Genomic DNA, 26,051 nt, shown 5'->3' on the forward strand with positions numbered 1-26,051 from the left:
TTATAGTGTGGTTTACAATGCGTTGCTTACCCATACTCAATTATTTTTTTTAAAGTATTACCGTTCTAGGTATTTATACACTGGTGAAATTAAGAAATCAACTTGTAAATGAACGAAACCCTTGAATCCATCACTGTACATACACACATGCAGTTGCTCTCTGTGTATGTATGTACTCACACATGTCTATGTGCATAAGTACACCATAATCTGTACATATGCAGATGAGGATTGATTCATATGAAAAAGAAAGTGAACAAAATGAAATACTTATAGAAAATATTGCATAGAATTTAAATGTTTTCAACAGCTTTCAATAATAGCAGGTGAATCAAATGTACTGTAGTTTCGTTGTAGGATATAAATGATAGGACCACTTGCTTATCGGGAAATTTGTATGTTCAATTTTTAAAAAAATTACTTTTTTTTTTCAAGTATCACCATTATAAAGTATTTATGCTCTGGTGAAATTAAGAAACTAACTCATAAATAAATGAAACCCTTGAATCCATCATTGTACACAAACATCCATGTATGTATTTATGTATGTATGTATATATATACGTATGCACATATAGGTATGCCATGATCTATACATGCAGACAAGGGTCCATTCATATGAAAAGAAAGCGAACAAAATTAAATACTTATAGAAAATATTGCATAGAATTTTATTAAGTTTTTCACCACTGTAGGTATTTATACTCAGGTGAAATTGAAAAATCAACTTATAAATAAACGAAACCCTCAAATCCATCACTGTACTCATACACACATTTCACACACACACACCTATATATGTTTGAAGATAATCCAACCAAATATTCATCATTTTGAGCCGCTCACCCAATGAGTATTTCTGCCAAATTTGGTGAAAATCCATTCAGCCGTTTTCCAGTAATTTTGCAAACACACAGACAAACAGAGAAAGACAAGTGATTGCAATACCCTGCTTTTGCTTACATGCACAGAGTAATTATGCTTCTAACATGAGCACAGGCCAGGAATTTTGGTGGGAGCATATAATTGATTATATCAGCCTCACTACTTATACTTTATTCTATTGAACTGTTGAGCGGTATAGCTGATCCATGGCAGATTTTGAGCTTATTCTAAAGAGCCAGAACAAATCATGCATGGTGTTTTGTTTCATGGTTTAGTGAATCTGCTAATCTTCTTTAGTGAGGGCTCAATTTTTTTTTCACGGATGATCGGATATAATTGAATGAATCAATCACAGCATATTACTGGTATTATTTTACTGACCTGCTGACTAAGTTAATCCTGGTAGTATTTGAATTCTAAACCTATAGGGATAGGTGTGAGTTCTGTAAAGTTTTAAATTTGACACCTCAGGAAATTATGACAATAATAATAATGATTTCAAATTTCAATTACTTCAGCCCCAGCACATAACTGATACTTATTTTATCGACCCTAAAAGGTTGAAAGGCAAAGTTGAACTTGGCAGAATTTGAACTCAGAATGTGAAGACAGATGAAATGCTGCTAAGCATTTTGCTTGGCATGCTAACAACTCTGTCAGCTTGCCACCTTATCACAATAATAATAATAATAATAGTTTCAAATTTTGGCCAAGGCCAGCAAGTTTGGGGGTGGGGTGGGGGTAAATTGATAATCAACCCCAATGCTCAATTGGTACTTATTTTATTGACCCTGAAAGGTAAAATCGACCGTGACAGAATTTGAACTGAGAACATAAAGATAGACGAAATGCCACTTAACATTTCATCTGGCATGCTAATGAGTCTGCCAGCTCACTGCCATAATAATAGTAATAATAATAATAATAATAATAATGTTAGCGGTGGTGATTTATTGAAATCTGTTTCTTTTTTGTTGCAGACCATTCAGTGTGTAAAACCAGACATTGTGATGGTAGAGCTGTGCAGTAGTCGTGTAAATATATTACAATTGGATGAAGAGACCCTTTTGGAAGAAGCTAAAAACATAAACTTGGAGAAGATAAAACTTTCTATTAAACAGGTAAATGTTTCTTCATTCATTTCTCTATTTACTCCTTTCTTATCTTGTTTTTTTCCATCATCATATCATCATACTGGCATGGGTTGGGCAAACAGTCTGGATCTGAGTCATTTCATACCAGGAGGGATTACTCTCAAAGGCTGGTGCTTGTCTGTGTCAATTTTCACTTGGTTTCCTATCACCAACCATTTTACAGGTTGTACTAAGTGAATTTTCTCATGGTACCAACACTACAAAGGTTGATAATTCCTTGGCAAGAAATAACTAAAGGAACCTCACAACCTCTCACATTCTCTGCTTGTTTGTCATCCACTTTACAATGTATACTGGATGTATTTTTCCAGACACCAGCATTAGGGAGACTGTCAAATGCTTAACCCTTTAGCATTTAAACTGGCTATATCCAGCCCAAATATTCTGTCTATTTTCTGTACAAACTAGCCTGATCCAGCCTCTTACAACTATTCTATGATGTCATTCTACAGAAATATTATCACATCATTGAAATTTTAAAGCCACAAGATAATGCATGATTAATTCAAAATGATGCAAATAAATAGGCATTACATTCCACAGAGCAATCTTGATTGCTAAAGAATTAATGAGACAGTACTGAGGAAACTCTCAACTCTACATTACTTCCACTTGCTCATCAGTCACTTTAGAGCTGTGTTTCCCAACCTATTTTCCTTTAGGCCCTGCCTATAACTTTTCAGAAAAATTAATGTTCCACTGGTAACTGGTAAAAAACAACTTTATTTTAATATTTTATCAATCATCCAATACAAAGGAATCTACCAGCAACTCTTTTATTAAGTACTGAGTACAAAAAAAAAGTACATTATTCATCATCATCATCGTTTCACGTCCGCTTTCCATGCTAGCATGGGTTGGATGATTTGACTGAGGGCTGGCGAACCAGATGGCTGCACCTGGCTCCAATCTTGATCTGGCAGAGTTTCTACAGCTGGATGCCCTTTCTAACGTCAACCACTCCGAGAGTATAGTGAGTACTTTTACGTCCCACCGGCACGGGGGCCAGTCGGGCAGTACTGGCAACGACCTAGCTCAAATGTTTTTACACGTGCCAGTAAGGCGATGCTGGTAACGATCACGCTCGAATGGTACCTTTTACGTGCCACTGGCATGGAAGCCAGTTAGCTGCTCTGGCAACGATCATGCTCGGATGGTGCTGTTAGCACCCTACTAGCACAGGGCACAGGTGCCACTAAGGCAACGACTAGGTAAAAATAAATGAATCACTTTAATCAGAACCTTGTGCTTGGCAACTACAGCACCATGCCCAACCACAATTTTCTTGGGCCCAACCAGTGGGGCGTATGCCTCACATTAGGAATTACTGCTTTAGAGGGTGTATTGTAGTTGGTGGGGTCTTGTGGGGTGCTTTCCATTGTGACACCAGTAAGTGTTGGGAATACCCTGTAACCTAAGTTGTGTACCTTCACATCTTATATAATGTGACTGAGAAGGGGAATAGCAGAAAATCAGAATGGGTGTGTGAAAGCAGCAAGGGTAGGATTGTAGGGTATTGGGATGGGAATGAGAGGAGACTGAGGGATAATAATAGAACTGAACAAATTGTGAATAGGTGATAGCTGACAAATAGTAATGGTCCCGAGGAGAGACAGTGGTAGACTGCTGTACAGATGGGGTGTGAAGTGGAGTGTATTGGATACAGATGGTTTGATGCAGTCTCTTATATGTTGATCAAGTGAAATGGAAGTGGGTAATGACAGTAGAATGATGAGGATGATGGTAGAAGGGATTACTTGCTATTTACAAACATCACACATGTTGAGATGGGAGATGGCTGGGTTTACATGATGGGGGTGTGTGTGGAAAGGGGATGGTGGGTAGAGTGATGAAGACAGTCAAAGACAGTCTCTCATGAAAAGTTGGAGAGGCAGAGTGAATGCAATGGTATTGGAGGAGCCTATTGTTTTCTTAAATTGTCTTGTTAGCCTATTGATGTTTTGTCAGCTTGTATGGAGTACAGTCTGGTATTCTGGTTATGTTCACGGCCCAAGTGAGGAAGTGGGACTTGGTTGAAGTGAAACAGTTGCTATTCGTCATTGGTTTTCTTCATTGCTCACCAGTACAGTATTTAAAGTTGATGTGGCCATTGATGTAGTAGCTATTTCTTTGTATGTGTTTTTTGTTTGGTGTGTTCAGGTGTAAGTGGATCAGATGTATTTTGAGGACGATATTGTAATACTGTTTAGGAATCATCATCATCATCATCATTTAGCGTCCGTTTTCCATGCTAGCATGGGTTGGACGGTTCAACTGGGGTCTGTGAAGCCAGAAGGCTGCATCAGGCCCAGTCTGATCTGGCAGTGTTTCTACGGCTGGATGCCCTTCCTAACGCCAACCACTCCGTGAGTGTAGTGGGTGCTTTTTACGTGCTTTTTATGTTGTAGATATTTAGTGATGATTAGACATGTAAAGATAGGAATAATGTAGAAATGACTGTGTTTGTAGAATAGCATTATAGTAGAGTACCAGAGTTTGTTTAGATGTTTGGACCAATCAGGAAGGATAATGCTATGAGGACGATAGCCAAGATGTTTGAATATGTTCTGAGAGTTTGAGGGGTTGTAGGACATATGGGAACTACTTGTTGTTGTTGTTGGTTCAATCTAAATTCATCTTCGTTTTGTTCTATTTTCAGAGTGGAGTTGTTCAAGGTTGCTTACATCTACTTCTTCTCAGCCTCTCTGCGCATTTAACCAAGGAACTTGGGATGGCACCAGGGGGTGAGTTCCGAAGAGCTTTTAAAGAGGTATGTTTTCTTTTTTTTCCTGTCAAGTCTTCAAGTTAAAAGTTGAACAACAACAGGAAACTGTTTTCAAGTTACAAATGTTTTTGAATCTTTTTAGTGATTTTTAAAAAAATAATTTTTCTCACTATTTTGTAGGCATTAAACATTCCTGGGTGTGACTTCCATCTAGGGGATCGTCCAATTCAGGTGACACTACGTAGGGCGCTACAGTCTTTGTCTTGGTGGCAGAAACTACGTTTGACCTGGTTTCTACTAACAACTAAAGAACCCATTACGTGAGTTGCATTTTTATTTGATTTTCCTTTTTTTTTTGTTTTGATCTATTAAGATTTGTAAGGGGACAGTAGCTGTGATGTTCAAGTATGAGTTTACTTGTTGATATCTTGCTTCAAGTATTGTGCAAAAATGCCCCACAGACTGTGGTGGTTAATAAAACAGATTTCTATGTGGCCTGATATTGGTTGTGCTCAGCGGTTGTGGACTCCTAATCGAAGTTATGTCTTGGTTACTCTTTACTCTTTTACTTGTTTCAGTCATTTGACTGCGGCCATGCTGGAGCACCGCCTTTAGTCGAGCAAATCGACCCCGGGACTTATTCTTTGTAAGCCCAGTACTTATTCGATCGGTCTCTTTTGCTGAACCGCTAAGTGACGGGGACGTAAACACACCAGCATCGGTTGTCAAGCAATACTAGGGGGACAAACACAGACACACAAACATATACACACACATATATATATATATATATATATATATATACATATATACGACAGGCTTCTTTCAGTTTCCGTCTACCAAATCCACTCACAAGGCATTGGTCGGCCCGGGGCTATAGCAGAAGACACTTACCCAAGGTGCCACGCAGTGGGACTGAACCCAGAACCATGTGGTTGGTTAGCAAGCTACTTACCACACAGCCACTCCTGGTTGAAAGTTTATCACCTGGACATAGTCAGTCCTCCTGTGCATACCTTCCTTCATGTGACACTTATGAAGACCTGTTGAGGCAAGTGAAAATCAAATCAGTGAACATCAGTGGAATTGTATTCTTTGTGGTACCAGTGCCGGTGGCACACAAGAAAACCACCCAAACGTGGCCGTAGCCAGTACCGCATTGACTGGCCTCCGTGCTGTGGGCACAACAAACACCATCCGATCGTGGCCGTTCGCCAGCCTCATCTGGCACCTGTGACGGTGGCACATAAAGACACCATCCGAAGACCCGGCGACGTAGTCAGTCCACCTGTGCATACCTTCCCTCTTATGACACTTGTGAAGACCTGTTGAGGCAAGTTTGTGACACTTGTGAAGACCTGTTGAGGCAGAGGCAAGTGTGTGACACTTGTGGAGACCTGTTGAGGCAAGTGTGTGACACTTGTGAAGACCTGTTGAGGCAAGTGAAAATCAAACAAATCAAAATAGATGAACATCAATGGAATTTGTATCTTTGTGGTTCCAGTACCGGTGGCACACAAGAAAACCATCCGAACGTGGCCGTAGCCAGTACCGCATCGACTGGCCTCCGTGCTGTGGGCACAACAAACACCATCTGATCGTGGCCGTTCGCCAGCCTCATCTGGCACCTGTGTCGGTGGCACATAAAAACACCATCCGAAGACCCGGCGACGTAGTCAGTCGACCTGTGCATACCTTCCTACTTATGACACTTGTGAAGACCTGTTGAGGCAAGTGTGTGACACTTGTGTAGACCTGTTGAGGCAAGTGAAAATCAAATCAAATCAAATCAAACCAAATCAAAATAGATGAACATCAATGGAATTTGTATCTTTGTGGTACCAGTACCGTTGGCACACAAGAAAACCATCCGAATGTGGCAGTAGCCAGTACCGCATCGACTGGCCTCTGTGACGTGGGCACATAACAAACACCATCCGATCGTGGCCGTTCGCCAGCCTCATCTGGCACCTGTGTCGGTGGCACATAAAAACACCAACCGAAGACCCGGCAAGACTAGTCAGGCCATAACCCGTGGCCCCTACTTGGGACGTAGTCAGTCCACCTGTGCATACCTTCCTCCTTCCTGTGACACTTGTGAAGACCTGTTGAGGCAAGTGAAAATCAAATCAAATCAAATCAAATCAAAATAGATGAACATCAATGGAATTTGTATCTTTGTGGTACCAGTGCCGGTGGCACACAAGAAAACCATCCGAACGTGGCCGTAGCCAGTACCGCATCGACTGGCCTCCGTGCTGTGGGCACGTAACAAACACCATCCAATCGTGGCCGTTCGCCAGCCTCATCTGGCACCTGTGTCGGTGGCACATAAAAACACCATCCGAAGACCCGGCAAGACTAGTCAGGCCATAACCCGTGGCCCCTACCTGGGACGTAGTCAGTCCACCCGTGCATACCTTCCTTCTTGTGACACTTGTGAAGACCTGTTGAGGCAAGTGAAAATCAAATCAAATCAAAACAAATCAAAATAGATGAACATCAATGGAATTTGTATCTTTGTGGTACCAGTGCCGGTGGCACACAAGAAAATCATCCGAACGTGGCCGTAGCCAGTACCGCATAGACTGGCCTCCGTGCTTTGGGGACGTAACAAACACCATCCGATCGTGGCCGTCCGCCAGCCTCATCTGGCACCTGTGTCGGTGGCACATAAAAACACCATCCGAGCGTGGCCGTCTGCCAGCCTCGTCTGGCACCTGTGTCGGTGGCACATAAAAACACCATCCGAGCGTGGCCGTTCGCCAGCCTCGTCTGGCACCTGTGTCGGTGGCACATAAAATCACCCACTACACTCTCGGAGTGGTTGGCGTTAGGAAGGGCATCCAGCTGTAGAAACACTGCCAGATCTGACTGGCCTGGTGCAGCCTTCGGGCTCCCCAGACCCCAGTTGAACCGTCCAACCCATGCTAGCATGGAAAACGGACGCTAAATGAAAATGATGATGATGATGATGATTTTCTTTTTGATTCCCATGCTGCTATTCAGAGTTGCTGCCCCTTTAGTTAGCTCAGAGAACCACATTCTTGAGTCCATTTCATTTTTGGTATCTGCAGTTGGATGCCCTTCTTGTTACCAACTATTTTACTGAGTGGCATTAACACAAGAGAGGTTGTCATGGCCTCGACAAGTCTAAAGGGTCCTCTCAACACTACATTATCTTTGCTCATTTACTGACCACATTACAGTTCTTGCACATGTGGCAGCCGTCCAAGAATTTGGACCTGGAGATTTCCATTTCCAGCGACTTCGAGGGCCACCTCCCAGTGGTGTCGAGCATCAACGAAGAGCCCTTGACTACAAGACGACCATATTTTTTTTTCCAAGGTCTGGGGTCTCCCGCCCCTAAGCCCTAGACCATCACCTAATCACCCTTACCCGTCTTGTTGCTTAACAACAACAACAACAACAGCACATGTGGCACCAATTCTAATGTAGTTGCCTTGTGCCCTGTAAAACTATATATATAATGTGTATGTATATGTCTGTTTATGTACACACTAGCAGCATAGCCCGGCATTGCCTGGGTATGTAAGAGCCCCTAGTAGGCAACGACTAATCCCAATCTAGTTCTTTCCCTCTAGGGAATGAAGGCGCATGTGTAGGTTGCAATGGCTTCTCTTCACTCGAATACTTCTATGTATACGATGTTCCTAGCTGTCTCCCGATTGCAAGTTGCGAAAACTACAACAGAAAATGTGTTGCATATAAAAAGCTTAGATTCTCGACCCCATGTCGAATTTATCGATTTTTTTCAGAACTGGGGGAACTTTTCAAAATTTTCGCTGCGTTAGTTTTGAATTATGACATTGAGCTATGTGTGTGTCAAGTTTTATCAGAATCGGTTGAAAGCCGTGGTCAGGGTGAGGGTACAACCTGACAGACACACAGACAGACAAACTGCCGTTTATATATAGAGAGATAAATGTATGTGCGTGTGTATCTGTATGTATGAATATGTGTGTGTATATTGTGATGAAATTGTGTTATTGTTATTTTATTTTGTTTTTTTTTTTTTTCAGGAAAGAGGATGTAGAAATGTGTAAACAGAAAGATTTACTAGAACAGATGCTGAAAGAAATGACAGGAGAATTCCCTGCACTTAGTCGTGTATTTGTTGAAGAGCGAGACATTTTCTTGGCATACTCACTTAAAAAACTCTCTAAACCTGATCCCGAAAGTGAGTCAAGCACGTTTTACTGTTCTATTACTATCACATATAATCTTTCATCTTGTGGAGGCGCAATGGCCCAGTGGTTAGGGCAGCAGACTCGCGGTCATAGGATCGCGGTTTCGATTCCCAGACCGGGCGTTGTGAGTGTTTATTGAGCGAAAACACCTAAAGCTCCACGAGGCTCCGGCAGGGGATGGTGGTGATCCCTGCTGTACTCTTTCACCACAACTTTCTCTCACTCTTACTTCCTGTTTCTGTTGTACCTGTATTTCAAGGGGCCGGCCTTGTCACTCTCTGTGTCACGCTGAATATCCCCGAGAACTACGTTAAGGGTACACGTGTCTGTGGAGTGCTCAGCCACTTACACGTTAATTTCACGAGTAGGCTGTTCCGTTGATTCGGATCAACCGGAACCCTCATCGTCGTAACCGACGGAGTGCTTCCACAATCTTTCATCTTCTTTCAGTCATTGGACAGTGGCAGTGGGTGGGTGGATGGGGTCTACTGCCCTGAAGGGTTTAGCCAAACAAATCAACCCCTGAACTTTTATTTTTAAAGTCTGGTTCTTCTTGTATTGGTCCCTTTTGACAAACTGCTAATTTACAGGGACATAAATTGGAGTGGTTGGCATTAGGAAGGGCATCCAGTGGTAGAAACCATGCCAAATCAGACTGGAATCTGCAAGTGTTAGTTTGTTTTATGCTCCCTGTAACTTAGCAGTTTAACAAAAAGAGATTAATAGAATAGCAAGGTGGTCTACTAGAAAGGTGGTACAGAAAACTTTTGCAGAGTAAACTAACTGAAACGTATAATTGACAGAAGTGGCTGAAATGATACTTATACAGGTCAAGTGCTGTAGACGTCTCTGATGAGAACCCCTGATATATGGCTCTCCGGCTTATCATTTCCAGTTAAACAGTCTAACCCAGGTCAGCATGGAAAGCAGATGCTAAATGATGATGATGTAAACAAAGCAACACCAATTGTCAAGTAGTGATGAGGGACTAATACAAACACAAACACACAAAGATAGATACATCGTAATCATTTAACATCCATTGTCCATGCTGGCATGGGTTGGACAGTTTGACCAAGGCTGGCAAGCTGGAAGGCTGCACCAGACTCCAGTCTGATTTGGCATGGTTTCTACGGCTGGATGCCCCTCCTAATGCTAACCATTCTGAGAGTGTAATGGGTGTTTTGGGTGCTTTTACATGCTGCTGGCACAGATACCATTTGTCTAACATCAGTATCTGCCATGAATGCGATTTTACTTGGCTTGATAGGTCTTCTCAAGCACAGCATTATGCCAAAGGTCTCGGTGCATTTTACATGCCAGTTACATGACACCAGCATTGGCCACAACTACAATTTCACTTGGCTTATATAAATATATAGGCGCAGGAGTGGCTGTGTGGTAAGTAGCTTGCTTACCAACCACATGGTTCCGGGTTCAGTCCCACTGCGTGGCATCTTGGGCAAGTGTCTTCTACTATAGCTTTGGGCCGACCAAAGCCTTGTGAGTGGATTTGGTAGACGGAAACTGAAAGAAGCCTGTTATATATATATATATATGTCTGTGTGTGTGTTTGTCCCCCTAGCATTGCTTGACAACCGATGCTGGTGTGTTTACGTCCCCGTCACTTAGCGGTCTGGCAAAAGAGACTGATAGAATAAGTACTGGGCTTACAAAGAATAAGTACTGGGGTCGATTTGCTCGACTAAAGGCGGTGCTCCAGCATGGCCACAGTCAAATGACTGAAACAAGTAAAAGAATATATATATCACCATACGAGTGTGATCATTGACAGAGCGGCTAACCGGCTTCCGTGCCAGTGGCACTTAAAGGGTACCATTCGAGCGTGATCGTTACCAGTGTCACCTTACTGGCACTTGTGCCCGTGCTAGTAGGGTGCTAAGAGCACCATCCGAGCATGATCGTTGCCAGAGCAGCCAACTGGCTTCCGTGCCAGTGGCACGTAAAAGGGCACCATTCGAGCGTGATTGTTACCAAAGTCGCCTTACTGTAACCTGTGCTGGTGGTATGTGTAAAAGGATTCGAGCGAGGTTGTTGCCAGTACCGCCTGACTGATCCCCGTGCCGGTGGCACGTAAACAGCACCCACTACACTCTCGGAGTGGTTGGCGTTAGGAAGGGCATCCAGCTGTAGAAACTCTGCCAAATCAAGATTGGAGCCTGGTGCAGCCATCTGGTTCGCCAGCCCTCAGTCAAAATCGTCCAACCCATGCTAGCATGGAAAGCGGACGTTAAACAATGATGATGATGATGATATATATATATATATATATATATATATATGCATATACAGGGTGCAGTGAATATATTGTCTAAATTTCATAAAAATGAACATAACACTGACAACTCATTTTAACAGATATATTTTACCAAAATTACATAAAAATATCTTGAAATACTAAAGAGTAAGTTATTCAATAATATCACCATTAGCACATATGTATAAAATAGGCTTCATTCAGTTTCCCTCTACCAAATCCACTCACAAGGCTTTTGGTCAGCCTGGGGTTGTAGTAGAAGACACTTGCCTAAGGTGCCATGCAGTTGGACTGAACCTGAAACCATGCGGCTGGGAAGCAAACTCCTTACCACAGAGCCATGCGCCTAAAAATGATGAACAGCCTTAATCAAACATCAATCCTCATTAGGGTATCCCATCAGAGGTTTCTACAACACTTGATCAATCCTGGCTATATTGGTTAACTTGACCAATATAAGTTAATGTTTAGCATTTCATTTCAACCAGTTCTGTCAATTACATGTTTCAGTTTACTCTTTTACTTGTTTCAGTCATTTGACTGCGGCCAAGCTGGAGCACCGCCTTTAGTTGAGCAAATCGACCCCGGGACTTATTCTTTGTAAGCCCAGTACTTATTATATCGGTCTCTTTTGCCGAACCGCTAAGTGACGGGGACGTAAACACACCAGCATCGGTTGTCAAGCAATGCTAGGGGGACAAACAGACACACAAACACACACACACATACATATATATATATATATATATATATATATATATATATACATATACATATATACGACAGGCTTCTTTCAGTTTCCGTCTACCAAATCCACTCACAAGGCATTGGTCGGCCCGGGGCTATAGCAGAAGACACTTGCCAAAGATGCCACGCAGTGGGACTGAACCCGGAACCATGTGGTTGGTTAGCAAGCTACTTACCACACAGCCACTCCTGCAAAATTTTTCTATACTAATTTCTAACTTTCTAGAAGACCACCTTGCTATTCCAACTGTAATGACCTTTGACATTCCACATTGAAAATTCCATGATCTTTATTGTCCAGTGAGGTCTCAAATTGACGTGCCTGCAGTTTTCTCTTTTATTATTTTTTTTTGTATAAAAAAAAGTATAAACCTGGCTGTGTGGTCAAGAAGCTTATTTTCCAACTGAGTGGCCTTGGGCTCAGTCCCACTGTACGACTCCTTGGGCAAGTGTCTTCTACTGTATCCACAGGCTGACCAAAGCCTTGGAAGTAGATTTGGTAGATGGAAACTGAAAGAAGCCTGTCATATATGTATACATATGTGTGTGTTTTTGTTTTCCACCCACTTGACAACCAGTGATAGTTTGTTTTATGCTCCCTGTAACTTAGCAGTTTGACAAAGAGAGATTGATAGAATAAGTACCAGGCTTAAAAAATAAGCACTGAAGTTAACTGGCTCAACTAAGCCTTTCAAAGCAGTACTCTAGCATGGCCGTAGTCCAGCGACTGAAACAAATAAAAGATAGTAGAAATAAAAAGTATTCCAGATAGATAGGCGCAGGAGTGGCTGTGTGGTAAGTAGCTTGCTTACCAACCACATGGTTCCGGGTTCAGTCCCACTGCGTGGCATCTTGGGCAAGTGTCTTCTGCTATAGCCCCAAGCCGACCAATGCCTTGTGAGTGGATTTGGTAGACGGAAACTGAAAGAAGCCTGTCGTATATATGTGTATGTATGTGTGTGTGTGTTTGTGTGTGTGTGTTTGTCCCCCTAGCATTGCTTGACAACCGATGCTGGTGTGTTTATGTCGCCGTCACTTAGCAGTTCAGCAAAAGAGACCGATAGAATAAGTACTGGGCTTACAAAGAATAAGTCCTGGGGTCGATTTGCTCGACTAAAGGCGGTGCTCCAGCATGGCCGCAGTCAAATGACTGAAACAAGTAAAAGAGTAAAGAGTATAGATAGCTCTGCCATTTTTACCCCTGATTTTATAATGATTTATTTTGTGTAGTCAGAATTGTAATTTCTGTGTGATTGAATCAGTTCCATCATATTAATGGTACTTGTTTTATAAACCTCACCCTGATTTGAACTAGAATGTTGATGATAAAAGTAAATACTTTAATGCGTTTTATTAGTTACTCTCTACTGCTCCTGTATATGAATTGAATATAGTGTATATAGTGGAGGCTCAATGGCCCAGTGGTTAGGGCAGCGGACTCGCGGTCGGAGGATTGCGGTTTCGATCCCCAGACTGGGCATTGTGAGGGTTTATTGAGCGTAAAAACACTTAAAGCTCCACGAGGCTCCGGCAGGGGGTGGTGGTGAACCCTGCTGTACTCTTTCACCACAACTTTCTCTCGCTCTTTCTTCCTGTTTCTCTTGTACCTGTATTTCAAAGGGCCAGCCTTGTCACACTCTGTGTCACGCTGAATCTCCTCGAGAACTATGTTAAGGGTACATGTGTCTGTGGAGTGCTCAGCCACTTGCACGTTAATATCACGAGCAAGCTGTTCCGTTGATCGTATCAGCTGGGACCCTCATCGTCGCAACCGACGGAGTGCTCCTATCTCTATCTATATATATATGAATTACTTTGGATTTATCTCAAACTAAATTTGGCAAACTAACACTAACAAGTTAGTTTCCATATGATCATTTAGCCAGCTAAAAATAGCTGTTGAATCTCCTTCAAATTATACCCTACTTTACTAAAGAAAAAAATGAAAAACAAGAAGACCGTATTGCATAATTCTATAATGTTTTATTTTGAAACACATGGTTTAGTGGTTAAGGTTTTCGATTCATGATCATAAGTTTGTGGTTTCGATTCCTAGACCTGGTGATGCATGGTGTTCTTGGGCAAAACACTTCATTTCACATTGCTCCAGTTCACTCAGCTTGCAAAAATGACTAATCATGCAATAAACTGGGGTTTCATCCTGGGAGGAATATATATGCCAGAGAAACTGGGAAGCCAGTTTCCCAGTTTCCATGAAGGCGGCGAACTGGCAGAAACGTTAGCACGCGAAATGCTTGGCGGTATTTCGTCTGCCGCTACGTTCTGAGTTCAAATTCTGCCGAAGTCGACTTTGCCTTTCATCGTTTCGGGGTCGATTAAATAAGTACCTATTTCTTTACTACCCACAAGGGGCGAAACACAGAGGGTACAAACAAGGACAGACAAACGGATTAAGTCGATTATATCGACCCCAGTGAGTAACTGGTACTTATTTAATCGACCCCCAAAGGATGAAAGGCAAAGTCGACCTCGGTGGAATTTGAACTCAGAAAGTAACGGCAGACATAATACTGCTAAGCATTTCACCCGGCGTGCTAACGGTTCTACCAGCTCGCCGCCTTGGTTAAATAAGTACCAGTTATGCACTGGGGTCGATATAATCGATTAATCCGTTTGTCTGTCCTTGTTTGTCCTCTCTGTGTTTAGCCCCTTGTGGGCAATAAAGAAATAAGAAACTGGGAAGCCAGTGCTATGCTCCTTATGGAGTAATGTTGACTAACCATATTGCATAATCATGGAGATACTATATTGGATTAAGGCTGACTTGGGGATAAGCAAAATCATTGGTTTAAGCAAACAGAAAGAGCAGGAGACATTGGGCAAAGCTTTCTCAGAACAAGTAACTGTGGGTTCTTGAAAAGAAAAGTTGTACATGTAAACAAGTGAGGTCTTGTAAAAAAAAAGAATGGGTGAGGAAAAAAGTTTGACTATTTTCTGATTGGCTACTCGTGTGTAAGACCTGTGCAATTATTTGATTATTGAACTTGGAAAGAGAGTTAGTAAAGTTGACTCTAGTGTGGTTATTAACTGAGAATGATTAGGAAAAACTCATTTTGACATTCTTTTTGTTTGTGTGTTTTCTTTGCAGATAAGACCAATCCTATTGTTGTTGGTGTTGTTGGTCTTGGACACATACCTGGAATTGTACAGAACTGGGATAAAGACTGTGATATTAAAGAAATTATGAAGTAAGTATCTGGATCAATGCTTCTCGACCAGGGTCCATTGAATCCCTGGGAGTCCATATAAGATTTTTGTGGGTCCAAGCAAGCATAATAGTAAATTGGGTATCTTTGATAACTTTCAGTTAGTATAGGTCCAGGCCGTGTCTAACTTAATAGCACTACCTGGGTTCTACAATAGTATTTTAGGAATCCATGAAAAAGTTTTGTATCAGATGTATCTATCTTTGTGTGTTTGTACCATCCGTTCGTGGCCGTTTGCCAGCTCTGTCTGGCACCTGTGCAGGTGGCACGTAAAAAGCACCCTCTACACTCTCGGAGTGGTTGGTGTTAGGAAGGGCATCCAGCCATAGAAACACTACCAAATCTGACTGGGCCTGATGAAGCCTTCTGGCTTCACAGACCCCAGTTATACCGTCCAACCCATGCTAGCATGGAAAACGGACGCTAAATGATGATGATGATGATGTATTTATTGCAAGAAACGATTACATAGTTCAACATGTTTCCGGCCACTGAAACGTATTCTCTCAGAGAGGGCTATTGCAAACCTATACAAGTGAATAGATCTATAAACCTAGTGTTTAAACATCGAATGTATATAGGCGTAGGAGTGGCTGTGTGGTAAGTAGCTTGTTTACCAACCACATGGTTCCGGGTTCAGTCCCACTGCGTGGCACCTTGGGCAAGTGTCTTCTACTATAGCCTCGGGCCGACCAAAGCCTTGTGAGTGGATTTTGCAGACGGAAACTGAAAGAAGCCCGTCGTATATATGTGTATATATATATGTGTGAGTTTGTGTGTCTGTGTTTGTCCCCCTAGCATTGCTTGAGAACCGATGCTGGTGTGTTTATGTCCCCGTTACTTAGCGGTTCGGCAAAAGAGACCGATAGAATAAGTACTGGGCTTACAAAAAAAGAATAAGTCCTGGGTCGAGTTGCTCGATTAAAGGCGGTGCTCCAGCATGGCCGCAGTCAAATGACTGAAAGAAGTAAAAGAGTAAAAGAGTAAGAGGGGGTCCACCAGAGTAAAATGGTAACCTAAGGGATCCTAGAGTGGTTGAGAACCTCTGATCTAAATTTTTATAATTATTTCTAAGTGCTATAGTTTTCTCACTGCTGCAGTTTTCCCTTACTCTACCTGAGTTACCCTGCATCATACCACATTCCTGATAATGCACAAATTCAACTTCTCCACAAATTTTAATCTTTTTTGGTATTCTTTTTCAAATACATCCTTTAATTCAGCCTCCTTTGATCTTGGTGACTTCTTGTGTTCCTAAATGCTTATATCCATTCTCATCAATGACCTTTCTGCTGACCCTCATCTGCTTCCAAGCAAGGGTATATATTTCCTTGGCCAGACATGTTTTCACAAAAGACTGGAAGTGAATGATATTGCTTGTGTGACGGTGATTCTTGCTTTCACTCATCGTGTGATGCCAAGACGCACATACACACATGACCGGCTTCTTTCAAATCCACTCAAACGGCTTTGGTCAGCCTAGAGCTGTAGTTGAAAACACTTGTCTAAGGTACCATGCAATAGAACTGAACCTGAAACTATGTGGTTGGGAAGTGGACTTCATAACTATATAACCATGTCTATACCTATACTTCATTCTGAACTCCATTCCTCTATCCTTGCTAAATAAATTGTCAGCTTTAGATTAAAGAATCTATCTTTGCAAAGAGTTTATGATCATTTATGAACAAAACCATTCACTGCATTCCGCTTCCCTTCCTTTCTCTCCCATGGCATGCTTGTGAACTCCCTTCTCATGTTACATTCACCTCTCTCTGACTGGGGTAACCATGTTTCTCCTTTGCAGGAAGACACTTGTTTCTGTCACTCTATCATAGTTTAACCTCTCATCACCTGGCACAAAGCAACCTCACTCAATACCACACCCCCTCTCAGTTAAGAGATCTTTGTCTTGTAGGTTACTTGGTGACTTTGCTGGTACTGGTGCCATGTAAAAAGCACCTACCACACTCTATAAAGTGGTTAGCATTAAAACGGCATCCAGTTGTAGAAGCCATACCAAAGCAAACAATAGAGCTTGCCACAGTCCTCTGGCTTGCCAGCTCTTGTCAAGTCGTCCACCTCATGTCAGCATGAAAGACACGTCTGATAATAATGATGATCATGTTAGCATTATTATTTGCTTTGTGAAGGCAGTGAGCAGGTAAAATCATTAACACACCAGGTATTTCATCTGTTTCTGCATTCTGAGTTTAAATTTTGCCTCAGTCGACTTTGCCTTTCATATTTTGGGGGTCAATAAAACAAGTACCAATTGAGCACTGGCAAAGATTTAATTGACTAACCCCACTTCCTTAAAATTTCAGGCCTTTTGCCTATAATAGAAAATATTAATATTGTTATTATCATCCATAAGGCGCAGGAATGGCTGTGTGGTAAGTAGCTTGCTTACTAACCACATGGTTCTGGGTTCAGTCCCACTGCATGGCACCTTGGGCAAGTGTCTTCTACTATAGCTTTGGGCCGACCAGTCTTGTGTGTGGATTTGGTAGACGGAAACTGAAAGAAGCCCGTCGTATATATGTATATATATATACATATATACGACAGGCTTCTTGTGTGTGTGTTTGTCCCCCCAACATCGCTTGACAACCGACGCTGGTCTGTTTACGCCCCCGTAACTTAGCGGTTCGGCAAGAGAGACCGATAGAATAAGTACTAGGCTTACAAAGAATAAGTCCTGGGGTCGATTTGCTCGACTAAAGGCAGTGCTCCAGCGTGGTCGCAGTCAAATGACTGAAACAAATAAAAGAGTAAGGTGGCAAGTGACAGAATGGTTACCACCACACCAGTCAAAATGCTTATCACCATTTCTTTTGGTTCTACATTCCGAATTCAAATTCTGCTGAGGTTGACTTCGCCTTTCATCCTTTCAGACTTGGTGAAATAAGTACCAGTTGCTCGCTGGGGGGGTGATGTAACTAGTAATCCCCCAGCCTCCCAAAATTTCAGGCCTTGTGCCAGAAGTAGAGAGGATTATTTTTTGTTTTGTGTCAATGTTTGTTTTCATGTCTTTTCATTTTTTTTATTATTTGTTTTTATTTCAGGTGTCCACCACCATCAATTGCTGGCCGCTTGTTTCGCTGGACGTTCCGTGCTTCCCTGATTGGCATATTCTCCTGGGGGTGCTATCGATTCTACAAATGGACAGTCGCCAATGTCAGTTGAGAAGGAGTCTTCATATTCAGACCTCTGTGCTGAGTGTTTTCGCTCTAATGTTCTCAGCGCTCACTCACATGACAATTGCTTGACAATGGTCCAATAACCTTCTCCTTGCAGCTCTAATGTGTCTCGGTTGAAGTCACTCAACTAAAGTCATTCTAACTTTTAGTTATCTCCCCTTCCTCCAATCATTTTTTTTCTCTCTAACATTACCATAATGTCATTGACTGACCATGCGACAATGACAAAAAGGTCTTTGACAAACATTTACCCTAAAAATACATGTACCACATCAGTCAGGCATCATGGCAGATTACATATGGTTTTCATCAAAATTATTAAATTTCTTTTCAGTTATTAAACAATTAACCAAAGAATTACTATTATCAGGGCAATGGATTGGCAGAATTGGTTGACCAGTAAGACAAAAAAAAAAAAAATGCCTTGTGGTATTTATTTATGTCCCTTCCATTATTGTGAGTTCAAATCCACTAGGGTTGGTTTTTACCTTTCATCCTTCTGGGTTTGATAAAATAAGTTCACGTGAAATACTGGAGGATATAGATGTAATCAATTATATCTTTCCCCTCAAATTTGTCGCATTTTGCCTAATTCAGCGATTGTTATCATCACCATCAACATAATAATTAATCCTGTGCTGATAGATCATGAAGTGGCTGTAAGTTTCTAGCAAATCACTTCAGACTTGATTTTCTTGTTGAGGTTATTTCATTTATATTTCTAATGCTTGAGGGAACGGCAAGAATCCTACACATTCTTGTTGCTTCCTCTTCCATAAATTTTTTTAAATGACCCAACTTATTAATAGGGGTATGGCAAGGCAAGTGGATAGGCTACCAGCTGTCTAGTCATGATTATTTGTAAATTTTATCTCATTACTGACATACCATGCTCCCAAGACAGCTAACTCTATTCGCCTAACTTGCTTATTGTTTATTCTTAGAGGGTGGTGGATTAATCAGAATAGAGTGTTGGACAAAACATCTTGCAGCATTTAGTGACATCCTTTTACATTTTTAGATTGAACCTCAATGAGATGGGCTTTTCTTTTCATCCTTAAAGAGTTGATAAAATAAGTACCAGTCAATTACCGAGTTTGATTAAATGGACTGAAAACTTGTGGCTATGTTAGAAATCATCATTAATATTATTATTAAAGCGGTGGGTTGCAGAATCACCAAACTATCAGAAAATATGCCTTTACATTCAAAGCACTTTTGTAAGGTCCCTTTACCTTTGTCTTCTGATGAAGTTGGGTGGGGCAATTTCCCCACCTCTCCAATTTATGGTCTCATGCCTATGTTAAATTAATTCATGAGTAGTTCTTTGACAGAATCGTTAAAAGTATTGGACAAAATTCTTTTGCAGTATTTGTTCCTGCTTGTTACGTTCTGAGTTCAAAGCCTGCTGAGATCAACTTTACTTTTCATTCTTCCAGGGGCATTAAAGTAAAGTACCGGTGAAGTACAGAGGTTGTTGTAATCAACTAGCTCCTCCCACCAAATTTCTGGCCTTGTGCCTATATTTAAAAGTAATTAATAGGGCAATGGAATGCTGAACATAAATACACCTTCAGGTACATTCCTATAGATTTTAAATTCAAATTCTGTCAAGGTTGGCTTTGCCTGTCATTCTTGTGGGATTGATAAAATAAAGTTTAGTCATGTATAGAGTAATTTCAAATGACTATATCTCTCCCCTTATAAATTTGTGCCCTTCTGTCATTTTAAGAAACCATCATTTATTAATGTGATGAATTAAATAAATGGCTTGTGAGTCAATATCCTATAATAGGCAGGTATCACATTTGTTTTTTTAGATTTAAGCCATTTCAGAAATCTTCAATAATTTCATTATTTATTTTGGAAACTTCTGTGTTTAAATAATTATTCACATTTCTTTTTCCTCTCATTCTTTGGTCTCTATTCCCACCTTCAGAATAGTCCTTAAAGATTCAACATTGAAAATAAAAAAATCCCCTTTTCACTTGCTACCCTAATTTGTGATGAATTTTCAAGCAGTCACCCTTTTGAGTATGCATGTATTTTGGTGGAAAGTTACTTACTGCTCTCTAGTGATTTTTTTCCATGCCAACAACACCTCAGTCTATCAATACATGTACTGATTTTCTTACAAGAAAATTATTTCAAGAAATGTAAAGGAGGATAAAAAAAAAAAAATCTGTTTTGGTCTTTTTTTTTTTTTTACCTCTCTCTCTCTCTCTTCCAGAAGAAATAAAATGTCTATGATTTTGTCAACTTTTATCAATCAGAAAGTGTTATGTTTTCAGTCATAAGAAGTTGTGTGTTGTTTTAGTTATATTTTCTAGCATACAAATTGATGTAGTATATAGCGTAAACATGTGTAAACATTCAAATATTGTCACTGTCTTTTCACATCTTACTGCATTTCATATGCCATCTTTGGTCCTCTAAAGTTGTTTTAGTGTATAAGTCAACCTACCTTTTTGGATGGTAGATTTGGCTCTGAAAAAGTCAACTTGTATACCGGAAAATATGGTACTTAACAGAGGTAAATATTACCTAAGTTCAATTTTATTAACCATTCTAAAAGAAATGTGAGATAAATTATATAACGAGATGACAGGTATAAATGATTATCTTATGAACATTGTTAGCTTACAGCTGTTTCCGCTATATGGTGGACTCCTAGTTGAGTTCCTGAGTAACACCTTACAGTTTCATCAAAGCTTCATGTTTAAAGCTGATGAAGTTCATAAGATAATCGTTTAAACCTTTGCTGTCTCTTTTATTACCACTCTCTCTTTTATCTCTCCTTTACTTGTTTCAGTTATTTGACTGCGGCCATGCTGGAGCACCGCCTTTAGTTGAGCAACTCGACCCCGGGACTTATTCTTTTGTAAGCCCAGTACTTATTCTATCGGTCTCTTTTGCTGAACCGCTAAGTAACGGGGACATAAACACACCACCATCGGTTGTCAAGCAATGCTAGGGGGATAACACAGACACACATGCATATATATACATATATACGACGGGCTTCTTTCAGTTTCCGTCTACCAAATCCACTCACAAGGCTTTGGTCGGCCTGAGGCTATAGTAAAAGACACTTGCCCAAGGTGCCACGCAGTGGGACTGAACCCGGAACCATGTGGTTGGTAAACAAGCTACTTACCACACAGCCACTCCTGTGCCTGTACTCGACTAACACGTTCACAGACATATGTATATTGAGTTCTATACCAGGTTATTAGTATTGCAATGTCTAAGTGAAATATTATCATCGTCTAACGTCTGCTTTCCATGCTAGCATGGGTTGGACGATTTGACTGAGGACTGGCGAACGAGATAGCTGCACCAGACTCCAATCTTAATCTGGCAGAGTTTCTACAGTTGGATATGCCTTCCTAACACCAACCACTCCGAGAGTTTAGTGGGTGCTTTTACGTGCCACTGGCATGAGAGCCAATATATTTATGAAGATTAACCTTTGTTTCTTTATAGCCAATACTCAGTTTTGTGTCAGCCAAACATGTTCGTTTCTGTTTAGTATCACAAATTCAATGTAGCTGAAACTTCCATTGTGTTTACAGACAAGTTGATGATCAGTTGATTATTATTCAGCGTTCGGAGGCACAATGGCCCAGTGGTTAGGGCAGCGGACTCGCGGTTTCGATTCCCAGACCGGGCGTTGTGAGTGTTTATTGAGCGAAAACACCTAAAGCTCCACGAGGCTCCGGCAGGGGGTGGTGGTGATCCCTGCTGTACTCTTTCACCACAACTTTCTCTCACTCTTACTTCCTGTTTCTATTGTACCTGTATTTTTTCAAAGGGCTGGCCTTGTCACTCTCTGTGTCATGCTGAATATCCCCGAGAACTACGTTAAGGGTGCACGTGTCTGTGGAGTGCTCAGCCACTTACACGTTAATTTCACGAGCAGGCTGTTCCATTGGTCGGATCAACCGGAACCCTCATCGTCGTAACCGACAGAGTGCTTCCATCCATTATTCAGTGTTCATTACTCTATTTTTAGTTCACCAGATGTAATTTATAATTTTTCGGCACAGCTGAAGACTGCCGGGCTGTGTGAAACTGAGTAATGACTTTGATAGAGCAATTATCCCCCCACACACACACACAAAAGAAAAGCTACACATTTAGGTTGTGTGCAACTCCAAATTACAAATACTGTGTCATTATCATTGTTTCAACATCCACTTTTCTTGTACTTTCATGGGTCAAAATGGAATTCATTGAGGCAGATTTTCTCTGGTCAGATGCCCTTTCTGTTGCCAACCTTCATCTATTTCCAAGCAAGCTAATGTTTATCCGTGGCTAAACAACACCACTTACATGACAGTGATGCTCATTTACGACTATAGTGTCAAGGCAAGGAGACAAACATGCATGTGCACCAACCGATCATGGCCATTGCCAGCCTCCTCTGGCCCGTGCCGGTCTCTCTGTCTAAAATTCAATTACAAGGATTTGGTTGACCCAAGGCTATAATCAAAGACACTTGCCAAAGGTGATGCAGCATGGGATCCAACCTGAAACCATGTAATTGTAAAGCCAACTTAATCACAGAGTCAAGAATATATTACCTGGTATATCCTTAGAAATATATTACCTGGTTTAACACACATCCCTGTCAGGGGATATCTTTCTTTTCTCACACCTCTCTCTAAGACTTTTATGGATAAGCTGCAGCCTGCAGGACTTTCTGAATGGCATGCCCTATGAAAAATTGAAATTTTTTTTAGTAGTGTGGCCCACTTGAAAATGAGCCATGTCTCATGTGGCTCACTTGGAAAAGTTACCCATGCTGGATTTAAGACCTTGAGAATAAATAAAGCCAATAAGGAAGCCTTTATATGGCCCCTTGACTTAACAGATATCAAATCACATTCAATTATCTTTTAAAAATAAAGTTGGGATGTTCATAATTGGAACAGCTTTCATCATATGTCTGTTTGATAAAAACTGACTTGGGTATGTGTGTGGGAAATCTAAGTAACAACAACAACAGAACTATAGGTCCATTTGTTTTTAATATAAAATGTCAACTGCACCAAAATTATGCACCCACTCACTGCTGAGAATACCATTTCTTAGATCTGTTAACAGCTCTTTCCCATGTGCGGAAGATATTTTTATACTTGTTCCATTTTTTCTGAGGTGTATATACCCGATCACAGCCTCGTAGTTTGAACAATTCTTCTTTACATTTCCAAATACCTGCAAAATAAACAAATCTTTATAAAATATCTTATAACTATATATTTGTAACATTACACCTATTCTGTTTGCTCTTGAGCAAAGCTCATGATTCTACCTGCTCCAATTACCTGACTGCTACAAGTAATTCCTCAACTACTTTATGGTTGAGGAGTTTGCAGAAAATAGGGCAACAATTAACTGTAAAACCAATTGCTCCTACAGAAGTAATCATCCTACCTTTGCATACCTGGCAAAAAAAAAAATGCAAAGGGAGAAAAGAAAGGATTTAGAATGTCTACAGGGCTTCTTAGATACATGGCAAGTCCATTGTGAATGGAGACTATTCTAGATGAGTCTATCTTCTATGTATACCCACATCAAAATTGCATAAAAAAATACTGGATGTTGCTGCAGATATTGATCAGAAAAGATAACAGGGAATATATGGTCATACTATCTTTCAGCTGATTAGAAGCTTTCTCATCAAAACAGTCCTATGAGGGTCATTTGACCAAGAAGTAGCAACCAAATATCTTTTAAATAACAATCTTAAAATTAGGGACATTGAATAATGTAACGCCAGGTATACATAATATCTAAAATAAAAATAGGAGGATCACATCTAGAATGCATAAAACACATGGCTGTACAATTTGAGCCCCGTCCCACCATCAAAAAATGAAACTATTCTCTTTTACTTGTTTCAGTCATTTGACTGTGGCCAGGCTGGAGCACCACCTTTAGTCAAGCAAATTGACCCCAGGACTTATTCTTTGTAAGCCTAGTACTTATTCTATCGGTCTCTTTTGCTGAACTGCTAAATTACAGGGACGTAACATACCATCGGTTGTCAAGCGATGTTGGGGGGGGGGGACAAACACACAAACATATACACACACACACATATATATACATATATACGATGGGCTTCTTTCAGTTTCCATCTAAATCCACTCACAAGGCTTTGGTTGGCACAGGGCTATAGTAGAAGACACCCAAGGTGCCACGCAGTGGGACTGAACCTGGATCCATGTGGTTGGTAAGCAAGCTACTTACCACACAGCCACTCCTACGCCTATGATAAAATTCATTTTTATATACTGTCCCTACTTTCTGTACCCTTGTCAATAAGGGCATGTACCTTCATCTAGCTGGACTGAAACAAAGACAGTATGGTCCCATGCTTGGGAGTATAACACTAAAGCGATAGCAAGTCTGAACATATGATCATGTGTGGCCACAGCTGTTTAAAGTAATGGCTAGGAAATAAAAAAAAATGGAAATATTTAGTACCATGACCGAGTCCAGCCAGAAACGCTACACCAAGGTTTGTCATGTCTGTAAATTTTGACTTTTCAATCACTTGGCTTGTGAGGTCTGACATCAGTTGCAGCACGAACCTGTTGTTGGAGACACCACCATTGACTCTGAAGAGAAAAGAAAGGAAATGTTATGATACCTTCATTACGTTCAGGTGTAACAAAACTTGGTATCTATCTACTGCTCAATCTAGATAATATAGAATTTATTTTACACGTTATTAAAATAGCTCAGCTTGGCTTCATAATTTTGCTTGATATGGCTATATCAAGTAAGCGAACCATCCGATTGTGGCCGTTGCCAGCGCCGCCCCGTCTGGCCTCCGTGCCGGTGGCATGTAAACGCACCATCCGTTTGTGTCCGTTGCCAGCCTTGCCTGGCCCCCATGCCGGTGGCACGTAAAAGCACCTTCCGTTCGTGGCCGTTTGCCAGCCTTGCCTGGCACCTGTGCGGGTGGCACGTAAAAAGCACCCACTACACTCACAGAGTGGTTGGCGTTAGGAAGGACATCCAGCTGTAGAAACATTGCCAGATAAGACTGGAGCCTGGTGCAGCCTTCTGGCTTCACCGACCCCAGTTGAACCGTTCAACCCATGCTAGCATGGAAAACGGACGCTAAATGATGATGATGATGATGGCTGGTGTCATTCCAAGTTAGTGGTTCCAGAGGTATCATCATGTGTAGAGCCAACCAGGTCCAACACTGCTTTCCATCACTGGCATTAGAACTCAAAAACATGAGCATATACAGGGTGTCCCAGAAGTCGTGCACCACCCTGGTTTTTTAAAAGAATACACCCTTATTGATTTCAAAAACACTTTATTGAAATTAATCATAACAAATGCTCAAATTGAACACCCTCTACAATATAATATAATAAAATAAAATGCTTTAATTATTTTAAATGTAAACCAGAATGTGCATGACTTCTGGGACACCCTGTATATTTTACCAATTACAATTAATATGTGTATATACACAAACACATTGATTGTAATTGGTAAAATGCTCATGCTTTGAGTTCCAATTTCCTGTTTACATTACCAAACCAACACACACAAACACAAGTATACATATTTGTTTGAAGCTGACGATTAA

The 26,051-nt window shown here is 41.1% G+C and overlaps 2 protein-coding genes across 5 annotated transcripts in view; one reads left to right on the plus strand and one right to left on the minus strand.

Annotated features, from left to right (window-relative positions):
* The window catches only part of LOC115210198 (traB domain-containing protein), a 43,996-nt gene extending 23,294 nt beyond the window's left edge, over positions 1–20,702 (plus strand). For both annotated transcript variants that reach the window (XM_029778666.2, XM_036501864.1), the window contains exons 4-9: positions 1,866–2,006; positions 4,699–4,809; positions 4,945–5,084; positions 8,808–8,965; positions 15,110–15,209; positions 18,296–20,702. In XM_029778666.2, the coding sequence (XP_029634526.1) occupies positions 1,866–2,006; positions 4,699–4,809; positions 4,945–5,084; positions 8,808–8,965; positions 15,110–15,209; positions 18,296–18,416 (771 nt within the window). In that variant the 3' untranslated portion in view covers positions 18,417–20,702. The remainder of the gene's footprint in view (positions 1–1,865; positions 2,007–4,698; positions 4,810–4,944; positions 5,085–8,807; positions 8,966–15,109; positions 15,210–18,295) is intronic.
* A 2,742-nt stretch (positions 20,703–23,444) lies between these two features.
* Positions 23,445–26,051, minus strand: part of LOC115210914 (putative glycerol kinase 5) — a 180,337-nt gene continuing 177,730 nt past the window's right edge. For all 3 annotated transcript variants that reach the window (XM_029779694.2, XM_029779695.2, XM_036501863.1), the window contains 2 exons: positions 24,926–25,059; positions 23,445–23,650 (listed from right to left, as the gene is read on the minus strand). In XM_029779694.2, coding sequence (XP_029635554.1) covers positions 23,502–23,650; positions 24,926–25,059 — 283 coding nt within the window. In that variant the 3' untranslated portion in view covers positions 23,445–23,501. The remainder of the gene's footprint in view (positions 23,651–24,925; positions 25,060–26,051) is intronic.

This window comes from Octopus sinensis, linkage group LG4 (genome assembly GCF_006345805.1).
Source record: "Octopus sinensis linkage group LG4, ASM634580v1, whole genome shotgun sequence".
In the NCBI taxonomy this organism is placed as follows: Eukaryota; Metazoa; Mollusca; class Cephalopoda; order Octopoda; family Octopodidae; genus Octopus; species Octopus sinensis.